Source organism: Vanessa atalanta, chromosome 16 (genome assembly GCF_905147765.1).
Source record: "Vanessa atalanta chromosome 16, ilVanAtal1.2, whole genome shotgun sequence".
NCBI classification, from domain to species: domain Eukaryota; kingdom Metazoa; phylum Arthropoda; class Insecta; order Lepidoptera; family Nymphalidae; genus Vanessa; species Vanessa atalanta.
This window is the reverse complement of record NC_061886.1, coordinates 11,084,022-11,100,307: the sequence shown is the minus strand read 5'-3', so window position 1 is coordinate 11,100,307 and position 16,286 is coordinate 11,084,022. Positions and strand designations below refer to the sequence as shown.

The window sequence follows — 16,286 nt, the reverse complement described above, 5'->3', positions numbered from 1 at the left end:
GCCAGAGCCGGTGGTAGCTTTATTTTTAATTAAACACTGTAACACGATGCTTCAAAAGTGCTGAATGAGTCTACTTGGATAATGAATATTTTGATTTTGATTTGGTTTCGTTGACGCTGGTGATGCTTCTCGCGTTATATCTACCCAGGAATTTCCAAGTTTGGTGCTCCCGGAAGTGTACCGTTCTGGGTAGAAGCTAGAGCAAGCGGAGTGGAGGAGGACCTGGCGTCCCCATCAGTAGGAGTAGAGCCGATCCACCCCCGTTGAGTCGCTGGGTGAAACTTGTGAGCTGGGGTGCACCATGCGTTTTCAGCAGCGGCGAGTCCCACATATCCCGATGTTCCACCGAAAAAAACTGGGACTAGCATAAACTTTTTGCTAAAACAATCATATACATAAGTTTGTTCTCGATTGCGAGAAAATCATTGCAAATATTACAAATGGTTGTATTCGTATTTATTAGAAAAATAAATGAAATATTGAAGCTTAAATCGTAAAGTGATATCCTTAATTCCTAAAGCAATTATAAAAATTTCGCTAGCAGCAAGCCAATTTGCTACGAGCTCGCCGTAGAAAGGGGTTTTTCCACTAAATTCACGTCGATTGCCATACTATAGTTTTTACTAGAAAATAAATATACCGACCTGAGAATAAAATGCAAAGCTAGGAAATTTTCAAAGACACGGTATGTAAGCCAACAAGCCAAGTTTTATTTTGGTCCGATCTTTATAAATAAATAAATAAATAGTCGTTTATGTAAATTTGCTTATGAATAAAAATAAATAATTACTCGTCAGAATTCGAACACATGTCATTTATTCGGTCGAGATTAAGTTAAAATTAACTTGCAGCTTAAGCTAAAATTAACTATTCTAGATATCGGGACATAACAACTTATTTTAGACATTAGACCGTGTTAGTTATGAAACCACAACTTATTCACAATAAATAAAATTACAATGGTTATATTTGATGTAGTTAAATAAATAAATATTAGACAACGTCACGTACATTACTCTGATCCCAATGTAAGTAGCTAAAGCACTTGTATTATGGAATATCAGAAGTAGCGACGGTACCACAAACACCCAGACCTAACATAGAAAACTAATGACCTTTTTCTACATCGACTCAATGATATACCCACCGGTTGGTGTACACACTATTCGACCACGGAGGTTGTCAAAAGGTGTAGTGAGCCAAAATTATATATAAACAGTTCATTTGATCGTTAGTTCAATAAGCGTTTGAATCTCCTCAATAAATTATAGTTGTGCTGAAAAAAAATAGTTCGCAGCTACAATTCCGAGACACACAATGATAATCGAATAGCTCCGGATTGTGTGTAGCCAATATATCCGATTCAATCCAGGGTAGCAACTACTCCGGATACTTGTGGTCCGCTACTTGGTGTTTAACGCTTATCGAATCGTAATGCAAGCGTTCCCACGTAGCAATGATTGTTTTCGCTACGTTTTCGGTAGCCGATCAGCCTAACTCCTGGTCCAGCTAAGCAGATTAGCAGCACAATGCTTTGTAAGCGGCGGATTAGAGCCCTCGCCCTGCCGGATAGGATTACTGGGCGCATTCTTCCAAGATATAATTTGATTTCAAAACGCGGACACTAAAGGATTATTTTGTTGCTTACAATAGTGGACATTTTATGTACTATTGTTTATTATATTAATAAATTGCAGATTTATTTTTAATGAAACAAGTACTGTAGAAATACATTTACGCTTTATGTTATATGAGTTTTTTTAGTATCTCATATGGCATTGTTTATAAAGGACAATAACAAAAAAGGATTAATGTTATTTAATACTATATATAATAGAAAGAGACAACGAGAAAGAAAAAGAAAGAGTAAGTTCGCCTGGTGGAGGCATTTTTACTTTAGTAACGATTTCTGCCAAGTTCTCTACTATAAACTGCGTAAAAGAAATTCATCCAATATTTCATTCAAAAAAAAAAAAAATAGTATGAGGGTACTTATGAGAATTAATGTGTAAACAAGTCTTACACTGACGTTATCTGATGCTCGAAGTCTCTGTTGGCGTCTGCCGTGTACAGATCAGGCGGTGCAAAAAGTACGGAACTGTTTGATTAATTTTTTTTCGTTCACTTTGTCATACACTAAAACTATATATATATACTATAGGTATATGTAAATACCGTCAGTCGTACCGACTACGAAAACTCAATAAATCATTCTTGGGGCAAGGTGTCCGTTTCTATAATAAAATATTTCATTTCATGAATTCAAATCATTTGTAAAAAATACATTGGTAAAGAAGGCATATTATTCGATACAAGATTATATAGATGATAAAAAAGCGTGGAGTTAATGCTTGTTGACTTCCATGCGGGATATATTACATATATAATTGTATTTAACTAACATGACTGTGCATATTTTTAGATGTTGAAAAAGTGTAACTACTGAGTTTCTTGCCGGTACTTCTCGGTAGAATCTACATTCCGAATCGGTGGTAGCTTTGCTAAATATAGTTTGTTAAATGACGATTCAAAAGCCTACTTAAATAAAGTATATTTTGATTTTGATTTATCGTCAAAGGTCTGAGGTTTTCTCATTTCAAATCGTTTTGTTTCCATCAATAAGAAAGTCTTTGATAGTATGTGCGAGTCGATCAAACACAAATTCTATTAATCTCAAACAAACATCAATTTCTTAGGCAAGTTGAGATATTAAATTAAAACAAAATTATAGTGTAACTTTAAAGCAAATTTTAGTAAGACGGTACGAAGTTAGTGAATTAACGAGTTCTTATATAAACAAGACTAACGGATGAGAGATACGTGTGTTTTAGAGGAAGTTGCATTACGTTGGAAGTCTTTTAGTTTTTATCTTGCATCATTTTGAGTTTATTTCTTCGCTTTGTGGAGTTCCTAATGTAGTCTAGTTAAGGTTTTTATGAATGTATGCAGTTCTTAAAGTATGCTATTTGCTTCAGCTGTAATTTCGTTTGAATTTAGAATACGGACGTATAGTTTAAATGTAACCCAGTATAGCTGGTAGAACAAATTCGAAAGACACAGAACAGTAATACGTAACTTTGACTATAATACATATATGTAATAAAAATAATATTAAAAGGATACAATAGTCAAAATAACGAATGTACGTCTGATAACTGAAGTCAGTTATCAGAATTTCCCGATCTGATATCTATAATCATTAAAAAATATACTTTATCAAAGGCATTTAGGTTTCATGTAAAACTTATGAACTGATATTTTCGAGGATTGCACATTAAGAAAATATATAACAATACCCCAAAAATAAAGAAAATATGTTTTGAGTTTTTTCACAAGATTATTTTCTTGTTCAACATTAAATCAACGATTCATTTTTCTGTTTTTGTCTTAATCAATGGCCAAAAGGTCGTTAAGAGGCTTTGTTTAGAGCTTCAACCAACACCTGAAGAGGCTCTCGCTTGGCTATTGGATCAAGAGCCGGATACTGAAGGTAGTGGGTACTTGAGACGGCTCATATAGTGGGGAGATTTCGCTCTAAATGAGCCTGACTATCTAGAAATGCCCTAATGTAACGTACCATATTCAACCTCTCTCTTATTTTCGTTATTACGATATTTCAAACTTATATTTAGAAAATATTCAAATCAATATATACTTTATTCAAGAAGGCTTTTACAAGCACCTTTATTGAAGCTACCACATATATATAATAATAGTATATAATAGTCAAATTATTCGTCAAAAACTATTGTTAATTTTTATAAATCGTACAAGTGAAAGTAGACTTTACGTACTCGTTCTAGCATATTTTTTTAAAAATAATGACTAAGCTAACATTTTGTTCTTCTAATAAGGCTACAATCAAATCTGCGTGCGTCATATCGTTAGGTAGTAGTCATAGTCTTTATAATCCGTTGAGCTATTGAAATCTTGCAGTTCCCTTCTTAGCTGTTCGAAATGAGGTCAATAGCATGTCATAAAACATATGACTTTTCAGCGCCCGTGTCGAGCGAACGTCGTATCATTATTTCGTTATAAAAATTCATATCGGCAGTCACCCGCACACATTTCGGTACACGACACTCGTAACGAGGGATGGGCTTACAATTAGCATTTGTGTCACATTTGCTATTCACGAACTGGTGATGTTATTCCGAGTTACGAAATTGATATGCAATATTTGTTTCGAATCTAATTTAAAATGAATTGTATGTATACAATAAACAATATCAACATATTACGGTACTACCATTTAAATTGTGATGCTACCGACTAATAAAAACAATAATTAATAAAGATGTAATGTTTGTTTTATATTATATATATCATTTTATTAATCAATTTAATCTGTGTGAAGCCGGAGCGCGTTGTTAGTATATTTATAAAAAGAATAAACAACATGTTTTAGTCCATTATCAGTCAATTGCTCAATAGAATAGACGGTTCCTAGGTATAAAAATAATATATTTATATTTAATTTAACGGGAAATAAGTTGATTGCTTAATTTGAGCTCAGTTTTTTTTTTCTTTACGCCAAAAGACATGATATTCTAACGAAACCTACCATTGAACTATAATGTACACTAACTAATTTTATGTGTGTGTGCAACAACACAAGCGGATGGCAGATACGACACGAACGGAGAGAGTTTAGTATATAATAACAATAACACTAATCTGAACGCATTATCTTTAATAGGATAATAATCCCTTCGAAAATAGCGAAGGCTAGTGGCTAGTGTTGAAGACAGTGGGACAATTTAGTTTTATTACTTATTAAGTTTATAAATAAAACAAAACATTAAGTAAATTATTATTTATAAATATATCGTTCCTCAAAATAATTCCATATTTACACAACATATTCACGCTACCCTTTAACAAAAAGCCTCAACGAGGGCGTTCATCGAAATGTTCATAATGTGCAGAATAATCTGCGTCCATTTTGTAATGAATAGAAACGGATTTTCTGAACTGTTTGCCCTCTTCAGTTTAATTTGAATACGTTCCGTCTGTTTCTGTATTGTAGATTTTAAAGACATATTTAATTTGAACTTTATTTCAGATCGTTTAAAAACAGAAAGATAACAGTAACAGTAGTAGAGAAGGGAATATTAAAAAAATGTCGTGTAAGGACGGTCGTGTCGGTAAAGTCAAAGTCAAAAAACTTTATTCAATATGGAAGTGTTACACTTACTTATTGATAGTCAAAAATCTACCACCGATCCGGAAATTAACACCTCGGACCTGAGAAGAACCGGTGAAAGAATCTCAGCGGTTTTTATTTTTAAATTTCATAATAACAAATATTGATTTCATGTCTTCGTGTACAAGAATAATAAACTTATTTTCGTTATTTGAAACAGCCTGGAGGCGATCATCTCATTCCCAAGGTGTGCAGTCAACTAAAAAGTCATTAGTGTTGTAATATCCTTTAGCACAAAACGCTCTTTAACGATATTTTTAAATTTTACAATTGAATATTTTTGATTTCTGGGATCCTGTTATAAAAAACTATACAAGGAGTTACTAGCCCTGTGTAATCTAGTATTTGGAGTAACAAAATATTCTTATTCCTAGTATTAATAGTATGTACGTCACAATTTCGGGAAAAAACACTTAAATTTTTTGGAGATCATAGATAACATTACGATAAAAACGACCTTACATATATGCGATGGATGGATGGTCGACCAGGTCTGGCGGGTAGAATCAAAAAATAAGAAAGGCTACATAAAATCAAAAATCCAAATCAAAATATACTTTATGCGAGCAGGCTTTTACCAGTTTATATAATTATATTGGTCGGCATCATTTTTTTCAGCCAATTTACGAAAAATCATATTGAATTATACACCTAAAGTATCCTCATGGGTCACTGCGTCCTTTAATGAAGTGTGGTAATTTTTGAGTTTATTGCGTACAGACGCGACGGCAGGACTTTATTTCACAATATGCATGCGTGATATATATTTTTGAAGTGAGATTTCTTACGTCAATACAAATCTCAAGATTGTATTTAAGCACTCTAAATTTTATCACGTGTAGTGAGTTGTACCCGCTCTCGTCTATAAAGTTTCTTCGTATAAATCGAATATCAGATACATGATTTTTAAAAATAACAAACCGGAGTGATTAACTTAGTTATATTTAAAATAATACTTCTTGTTATCCAAATTTATTTACACTAAGTTTCTCAGGTACAAAACAATTCTAAGGTACAGAATTGATAACGTTAAATATGAGAAAATCCCCACTATGAATAATGCAATTAGATGCAATGGGGCAGTCTCGAATAATTGTGATGCGTTTAATTTAAGCATTAAGTAGTCTGAAGTCGCGGAGAGTCAGCCACAACAAGCTAGACAAGGGATTAGCACTACAAATGATAATACGTAACAGAGAAGCGCTCGCGAAGCCCGAACGGGGTGTCTTTGCAGCTAGTAACGTCGCCGTATCCATTACAGAACTTTATATCGATATGGCAATGAGTTTAAATATAGAAGACGATTCTACAATATATATATTTTTATATTTGGAATGTTATTATCAAAAACAAATGTGATTGTTATAAGTTGCTGGTAGTACTCAGTATTGTTGTTACAGGAACGGTTTGAAGGGTGAGCCATTGTAACAACACCCACAAGACATGATATCTTAGTTTCAAAGGTCGGTGGCGCATTGGCGATGTAAGGAATGGTAAATATTTATTACAGCGCCATTGTTTATTGGTGGTGATGACCACTTACCATCAGGTGGATTTTGCTCGTCCGCCTACGCATATATAAAAAATATAAAATTTTAAAAAAATACACATAAATCATCCAGTTAACTGTACGGACACTTGGTCTAATCAAAGTATAATATTAAGAAAAAAAAACGCCACATAAAACTTACCGTCGTTTTAATATAAAAATATGCTTAAATCAACTCAATGATAATGTTTTTACAAAATAAAATTATAAAATATTTTGTAAGCTCGTTTAAAACATTTATTTTAAATACGAGTCGAGAATTTTATCATAACGAACGTTATATTTTACGTTATTTTTGCAGATTTCAACGGTAAACACTTCGTTATAGTGTGTTGGTATGTTGCATCTACTACTTATCAAAGAGGAAATTGACAAGCGGAAACTGCGACTTTACACGCGCGAACTATATCTGTATCTATACCCTCTATACTTAATATTACAAAAGTGAAAGTAACTGTCTGTCTGTCTTTCGCTCTTTCACTGCCAAACCAATTAATCGAATTTTATGAAATTTGGTATGAAGCAAACTTGAACTCCAATGAAGGACATGGGATACTTTTTTGCCTAACACATGACAACCAACCTCTAAAACGCGCTGTTTTGTTATAATTTAATTAATTTTGCAGATCCAGATTATTGGGTTTTATATGAAATTATAAGAGTATTGAAAAATTATCATTAAAAAAAACTCCCGGAGTCTCCATTGTCTACACTCCCATGGCTCGGAAACCATGTGAAGCCATTGGTCCTGCACTTAACTCCTTTCGGTCGGGTCGGATTCGCCGTCACATCGAATTATGAGATTGAGGATATAGAAGGTGCACCTAAGTTGTGCATCGTGTGTGCGCCTTCATTTAAAGTCAGCTTATTAATCTTTTTCCTCTTCTAGAAATATTCCATCACAGATTCCATCTCCCTACGGCTCGTGTTCACATGCCTGAAGACCAGGTGCTTCCAAGAGGAATAGTGTCTTCGTATGTAAGAGCCTGAATTTCGAGGAAATAACCCCCCCTTTCTCTCCAAATTAATATTTATATAATAGTATATGGCGAGTCCTTTAGTTATATTGTGGAAATTAAAATTCCTTCTCATATTTGTTTTCTACAATATTAATATTCCCTTCAATACTAAATAATATAAAGTTTTTGAATAAGCACTACTATAAGAGAGTAGTTTATATGCACGGACTGTTTACAGTCTGTAAACAGTTTGCGCATGGAAACCTCAAACTTTTATGAACTTTTTCTTTGCTTGAAGTTAAATGAATAATATTTTGTAGCTAACTTCAAGCTGGAAAATTTAAATATAGTGCAAAGGACGAACAGTCTTGCGATATAAAGTACATAACTTTGAAAATTAAAAAAAAAATAAAATAGTAGCAAATAGCCTAATTTCCATCTTTTATATTGATAAAAAAAGTAAGTAGCGGGTCGTTTGATGCACATGTTGTGTGACTTCCACTCGAAACTCAAAATTAATAAGAATATTAAAAATACCTTCTAGCTTCTCAAAGATTGGTCTAAATCAAAGTAATTTTACTGTAATCTGAATGCCTATTGGTCGTTAGCAGACGATGACGTGATAAGCGAGCAATGAGAGTTTACATTAAAGGCAGATAAATATATTTGAATTTGACCAACGATTTAGAAACTGAAGCTTAGTATGATTGTAATTTTTTTTTGTATTGGAATAACGCCAGTGCAGCTTCGAGATGAAAAAAAGCAAATAAATTCAAATCAAGATTCTTTATACAAAGTTGAAGTACTAGTAGTAGTTCAAAGAAATGTCTCAAGATTAAAACTTGACAAGGGAGATTTATTTTTGTAATTTTATCAGCTCACAATGTTATTCTTTGAATGAAACGGTCTGGAGGCGCTCAGTTTAATCTCAAGGTGTGTTTTTATCTTAAAAATACCAATTGTTATAATAACCTTTCTCACAATTATTTGTTTTTATATTCTATGTAAGATCCTTTTATAAACATATTTAAATTATAGTGAAGACACATCGACGAACTATACTCACAGAATCATTGCAATCTAAAAGCTTCTATAATAACATTCCGCAGACATTTTTAACTTTGCCATTTCATAGATTCAAGTCATTTGTTAAAAATACATCGGTAAAGAAGGCATATTATTCGATACAAGATTATATTGATGATAAAAAAACCGTGGAGCTAATGCTTGTTGACTTCCAGGCAGGAGACATAACATACATACCTATATAATTGTATTTAGCTAACATGACTGTATTTTTAGATGAGTAGAGTAACTACTGAGTTTCTTGCCGGTTCTTAGAATCTACATTCTGAACCGGTGGTGGCTTTACTTAAAATAGTTTGTTAAATGACGATTCAAAAGTGCTTGTAAAAATATACTTAAATAAAGTATATTTTGATTTGATTTGCTTATCTGTCAAAGGCGATAAGTATATATAATAAATTAGGAGTTGCCTGCTGCTTCGCTTGCGTTTTAGTGCTTGGTCATTAGGTATTAAGCTCAAAAAAAGTATCGTATTATCTTCCTTTGACTTTATGATTAATTTCAGTGGTCGTTTAAAAGTAACACACAGACAGAGTTACTTTCGCATTTATATAGAATAGATTTTGTTTTTAAGTATGTGGCATTGTTGAAAGATTTTTCATTATGCATAAAGTCAAAACTCGGAACGTCCTACTGTCTTGCGTTTCCTTCATTCCAATCCGAGTATCTTCAAGTACGAGTGAAAAAGCATCAATAGCAACAACGCTTACTTTATCTTTATTTACTTAGATACGATCGTTGTTAAGCGTGGTTTAAGCTTGAACACAATATTGACAAGAGAAAAAATGGAGAACTATAATTTAAGGATTTTGCCGAAACATTGCCCATAAGCTTGTACGTGAATCAAATCTATATTAATTAATGAGGAGTCGTTTGAATTGTGATGTCTAACTGAAAAAAAATCCTACTAAATCACATATCAGAAGATGCAGCGTGTCAGTACCTTACAGCGTACTTAGAGGCGTCGACAAACTTTATTTTTATTTATTTTTTTATTTTTAGTGACAAGTAACTATTTTTACAAAGAGGAGCCGAAATGGCCCAGAGGTTAGAACCGATGATTGCGGGTTGAAACCGAGGCAAGCGCCACTGAATATTCATGTGCTTAGTTTGTGTTTATAATTCATCTCGTGCTCGGCGGTGAAGGAAAACATCGTGATTAAACCTGCATGAGTCTAATTTCAACAAAATTTTGCCACATGTGTATTCCACTAACCCGCATTAAAGCAGCGTGTGGAATATGCTCCAAACCTTCTCCTCAAAGGGAGAGAAGGCCTTAGCCTAGCAGTGGGAAATTTACAGGCTGTTAATGTAACGATTTTTAAAACGATAAAAACCCCATGCGGGCCCGTGTTATAAAAAATCATTTTTATAATACGCCATTAAAGTTCATTGACGTCTCTGAGTGCGGCTGTTGGTGTATAATATTATCCTGTACATAGTTAGGCTTCGCAGATTCACCTGCTTTTAATTTAGACTATTGACGCGACAAACATGAATTTCATATTATTGTTGTTGATAAAGATATTCCAAAAGATCGTCTCGTTTCGATACACCAACGTAATACCGTGTATCATCCAGCTTTAATAATTCCAGTTTAATTAAAATCCCACGTTGTTACGTGTGCTTAGACAAGCAGAATGTGAGGGAACGTATAAATAATATATCGAAAAATAATTTTGCTTTCACCTGATAATGTTTTATTAAACGAATTTAAATAAGAAGGAGGTTATCAATTATGTTATATGTTTGTACATCAGAACACCATCCCTTATCAACTGATTTGTAAAATTATTTTTTTATTTCAATATGCAGAAAAAAATTTAAGTCAATTTTTTTTTATATATTTTTTTTACTTTCAGTACTATATACAAGATACAGTTTTGCTAAATTAGGGGAATCACAAGTGCAACTCTCGACATTCTTGTCATTGACAGAGTTATTATATAAACAAAACATATGATAATCAGTATCGAAAATAAGTGTAATTAAATAATTCATTTGCAATATAAAATATATTAATAATATTTTTCAAGCGTTAATCATTAAAAAAAATGCGCAATGTTTAAGAACACACGTACACTAAGATAATATTGTTTTTATGTAAAGAATTAATACTGTGGACGAAAAAAATAATCGAATATATTCTATTTTTTAAAAAATTTATAAATTTAAATATCATGATTTCGTATGAGTTTATTTTATTTAAATTTATTTACATATTCACTATCATCGTCATATATAAAACCTATAAATCGGCTGTATACAGTACAGCCGATCGAGTCATTCAAGAGTTCAGTGTTCATCAACAAGACCCAAGGGCAAACACTTCACGTTCGTGGTGTGAATTTGGAAGAGTCATGTTTTACACACGGCCAACTTTATGTTGCCTGATCCAGAGTCGGTACCCCCGTTTGTTTATTCACACTCAAAATGGAAAAACCAAAAATATTGTTCATCCAAATGGTTTGAATTATTTTTTTAAATTAAGAAATGAATCGATGTTCTAACTCATTTTTGTATTATATCACTTTATACGTAGCGAACACGTACCGGGTCGCTAGTATGTATATATATTTATTGGCAATATATGCGAAAAGATTTTCTCAAAACTGTCGAATACCAAAATGCTCGAATATTAACATTACTCGCTTTATGAAACAGCTTAATTAAGATATCGCAAAATAAATTTATACTGCATGAGAGGGATGCGGCATGCTCGTGACGTCATCGGGGAAATTGCTTGTAAAATGTTCTCCTATTTTTTTTAATTAAATTTCATTCATTCGTTGTCTTGATAAACTATGTGTACCAGATTATAGGTTTATTATTAAAAATTTTTTCCTTAGTTTAATTCTTTGAAAATATAGGTTTAGATTTTTTTTAAATGTCTTTATTTGTTTATTTAAATTAAGAATAGGCGATCGGACGAGCAATTGGGCAACCTGATGTTAAGTGAACTCTACCGCCCCTAGGCATCGGCACTGTGAGAAATTCAACCACCCCTAACATTTTCAATCCGCCTCTACGCATAAACTGGAACACAACGATACTAATTATTACTGTTTCAAATAAATAACAATTAAAATTATTTTAAAATTTACTGTTTATATTATTAATAATATCCTCCATATTTAGTTTTGTCTACGGAGACTTATCTCCGACTTGCTTTCGTATGATATGGGTAGGCGGACGGGCAAATGTGCCAACTGGTGGTAAGTAGACGCAACCGCCAAACATTGGCTCTGTAAGAAATATTAATCATTTCCTATATCGCCAACGCGCTACCAACCTTGGGAACTATGTCTCTTGTACTTGTTACACTGGCTCATTCAACCTTCAAACCAACACTAGTGATTGGGGGTAGAATATTTGATGAGTGAGTGGTGGCTATCTAGACGGGCTTGCACAGATCTTTACGATCTGGTCTACGAGTGGCTACACAAAGATTTTAAATAGTGCACAAAAAAAGTACTATATGCTACCTTACCCTCATATGGCTGAGGGTTTAATTTGGTAACTGCTCTACTTTATAGCCATGAATTAAGAAATTCACGTTACATTTCGGTACCTAGAAACGCTCGTTAAACTGTATCTATATCATCGGAATATGAGAGAATATAATTTTGTTTCTTTGTGTGAGAAGCACTATATTACAAGGTCGATGAAACTGACCATGGTATTCGATAAGGGGTCCCAACATCAAAATCATCAAAATAATTAATGAATCGAGAAACTGATGAATATAATAATACGAGGTACTATTATTGGGTGCGAGATCCACGGCTGTCAATAAAAATACGCTAAATAATTTTAAGTATATTATATAACATAAATATACAAATCGTAACAAGAGCAAAAATAACGATCGTAACTACTTCTGTTTTATAATTATTAATAATATAATGTTATTGATTTTTCGGAAACCTCAATGTTTTCACAGTCTATAGACCATCTAACGAAGTGAAAGCCCTGACCCTTTGACGATGAATGCATTCACTCCAAGCCTTATTTAAGCACTCTTTTATAGGAATTAATATTCAATAATATATACAAAAAAATAAATGCATAATTATTTGGTATTGCCAATATTTACAAATATGAACGTAGAGTGTTATTATTATAAGTGTATCAATAACTATTATTACAAAATGTAATTTTAATAATCGAACAAGTTAACCGAATAATATAAATGCGAATGTAACTCTATTTGTTACTTCTTCACTCTTAAACTGCTTAAAAGATTTAGATGAAATTTGGTATGGATATAGCTTGAGCCCCGGGAAAGGCTACTTTAATAATTCACTCCTTAAGGTGATGAAATGGAGGGTGATGATTAGTGCTAAAAGTGAAATTTTAACATAAAATAAATTTTGTACAGGTAAAAACGCAAGTTCAATTAGTAATCTATAAATTTATTAAATGGATTTTCTCTCACGACCGCCTATGGTCAAATTTCAAATAGAGAACAATCTTGATGAGTCCACGGAATAATAATATCCCTAACGAGTATATAAACACGCAACGATGTTGATGATCCACGTTATACAATGAAGAGGTATTTAATAACGACATTCCTGGTCTTGTGATCCAGTTAATTCTAGATAATATACGATATAAGATTAATTAATTAAATTTTAAAGGAAATTCACCCATTAAATTTAAAAGATAGGAGAAATATTTTTCGTTATAATAAATATAATTTGTTACTTTTTTAACAATAATTTAAAAATCATCTTTTTCTTATAAATGTAGATTTTATATTTCTAATATTAAACAATATTTACATCAGATAGGTATTATATCGAAGATGAATCATTGACATTATTTGGTATGCTGACTGAAAATTTCAGATCAGCAGTGCTATTCTATAAGAATTAACTTCGTATCTCAATAATGCAATCTTGACTGCCGATCTACGGCAACACGCTATCTTGATTCGTGTATCTTATAAATTCTATAATATAGTAGTTGTCCCATATCACATTCACATTTCACGCTCGTATTCAGCGGTGAGTTTCGAGTTTCTTCTTACAGAAAACCTATACTTAAAAAAAAAAAATCGAGAAGAGTATTCTAAAAGGATTACAATTCAAAATTGAAATAAAAAAAGAACATAACATTAATTTCATCGTTTTAATGTATTGTGTAAGTTTTATATTTAAATGTAATATTAAGGTCATTACGATTATTCAAGATTCGTAATCAACGAATGTTTATAAATTCAATTCATCGCATTATCATAAATACTATCGTATTTCGAAACGGGTTTAAGACGAAAAATATCGTGAGAATCCGAATAAATAAGGTTGTTATCCTTATCAAAAGTCATACCCATTATTCCATGTATATTTAAAAATTTCTTCACCTTTTGCAACATTTTACCAACGACGTACACACCGTCTTCACAGCAAAGGTATACGTGTCCGGCATTGTCTAGAGCTATCCCGTAATATCGAGGATCCTTCTTCATGAAAACAATATTACTTGAACCATTTTGAACACCAAACAGACCGGTACTGTTTATGAAAAATATATTATCATCTGAATCAATGACAAACTGGTTAATGGTAGAATTTCTCAGCAGCGAAACTGATTTTATTTTACGATTTTCGTAATAGTACAATTTGAGACTTGGAAATTTGATGAAGTAGATCTTAGATTTCACTTGGATCCACCAAATGTCTAAATTACTCACACCTAACCTCTTGAGGCTCCTCGAAATTGGACTGTATTTGTAAATGCCGTGACTGCCACCGAAGTAGATTTCATTTGCCGAATCACTGGCCATAGCAAAAGCGTCTTTGATACCCTTTAAAACGGTTAGCCTTCTAGTGTCAATATTGAATGAGGCTGGTAGATACTCCCCCTGGCCTGAGTCAAAGCTGAAGTAAAGCGTATTAGTTACTCCACTAAAAGCTAATTGGTTCGGACTATGAGCTAGTGAGGCCAAATTTTCTTTGATGTAACATCGCCTACTGGAATAGTCCGTAAGCAGATCGCAAATTTTGTTTTGGTTGATCGCTGAGTTTATCATTTCTTTGATAGCGATCACCATTGGAAATGTTATTAAAATAGCGAACAATTTAAACACTAACATTTTCTGATCACAACCATTAATACACTTATTGTGTTTTTTAATCTGTGAGTTTTTTTTTATTACAGCAGCTGTTTGACTGTTGCCTTCGACCGCAACACACATTCTGTCACTGTAAACAATTGAAACTGTTTTGTTTACATGAATGACAAACAATGTATTTGTAAATAAAATTGTGTCTCTTTACAAGTATACAAATAGTTGGACATTGGATGGGATAAATATACTCATTGAAAAGTGGCAATTTAATGAAACTTTTGTTTGACTATTTAGTGGATAGCATATAAGGGCGGATAATGTCAGATTATGAGAGTAAAGACAAAATAGAGAGAACAGAAAGAAGAAAAGAGATAGCGTCTTTGCGCAAGTACTCCTTACTTTAATATATATATATATTTAATATATATATCGTGGCCTAAATCGGTAAAGAGAACATTACGCGAGTTTTGAAACTTGCATCGGAGTAGTGTGATGATATAAGTTCCGTATATTATTCTTAGGATATAGAAGGTTTATGACCTATAACAATAAAAGTTGTATAATGTAAGTATGATGTTATCCTGACTGACTTCAGTCGCTGCGGCCTCTTTAAAAGGAAACTAGCCTATTAGAATAGCCTACGCAGGACGTATTTGTAGTGCACAAGAGTGCAACATAGGTACTCTCTTTTCTCTCAATGACACAGATGTGTACTCTCTTTCAAAATCCAGACGTCAGGATGTTACGAATTTTTTTTTGTCAGAAAAATCAAACAACTTTTTATCGGCCGACTGGGGTTTGAACCTAGAACCTCGTGATCTGTGGCCTTATAACTAGCCACCACCAACGAGGTAGTCGCTAGTTAATACAATAATTATTAAAGTAAACATATAACCTTTACTCTTTTCATAGAATTTTAATATTATACTCGAACATGACACAATCTTAAACTTTACCCTCAAGAAGGATAGGAAACAGTAGGAACAGTGTGACATTAAGGGTCCGTTATATATCTTTTTTCACTCACATTGATATTTTTATATCAAGTATTAAAATAAGTTCAAACTTTACAGGACTGATGCAGTATTTTCAACGATAATTAAAAACTTGTTCCATTTACTGCAATACAAAAGCTGACTGAAGAGTATACTGCACGTAACGAAAATATTTGGGCAACAATTTAGTTCAGATTGATGTTCCAACATGTTACGTTAGCTTGTGATCGAATACATCCTACAGGGCGGCTTACTGTTACACCGTTAATATTTTATATTAAAAGGCAGGTATTTTATTAACAATATCGTCCATTATTAGGTAATATACTATATAATTTGATAATTACCTAAATATATTTTGATTAACTTAAAATTTTATCGATGCTCAAGATAAAAGATAAAGATCCCCAACAGA

At 32.7% G+C, this 16,286-nt stretch overlaps 1 protein-coding gene across 1 annotated transcript; it reads right to left on the bottom strand.

Moving 5' to 3' along the window:
• Positions 1-14,024: 14,024 nt before the first annotated feature.
• Positions 14,025-14,858, bottom strand: LOC125070135 (ommochrome-binding protein-like). Its single transcript, XM_047679835.1, has one exon. It carries the CDS (start codon positions 14,856-14,858, stop codon positions 14,025-14,027), a length of 834 nt encoding a protein of 277 aa, XP_047535791.1.
• Between the last annotated feature and the right edge of the window lie 1,428 nt (positions 14,859-16,286).

What these genes read in the sequence shown, in the direction of transcription:
- LOC125070135 (XM_047679835.1), bottom strand. Translation starts at nt 14,858, where the DNA reads ATGGTGATCGCTATCAAAGAAATGATAAACTCAGCGATCAACCAAAAC.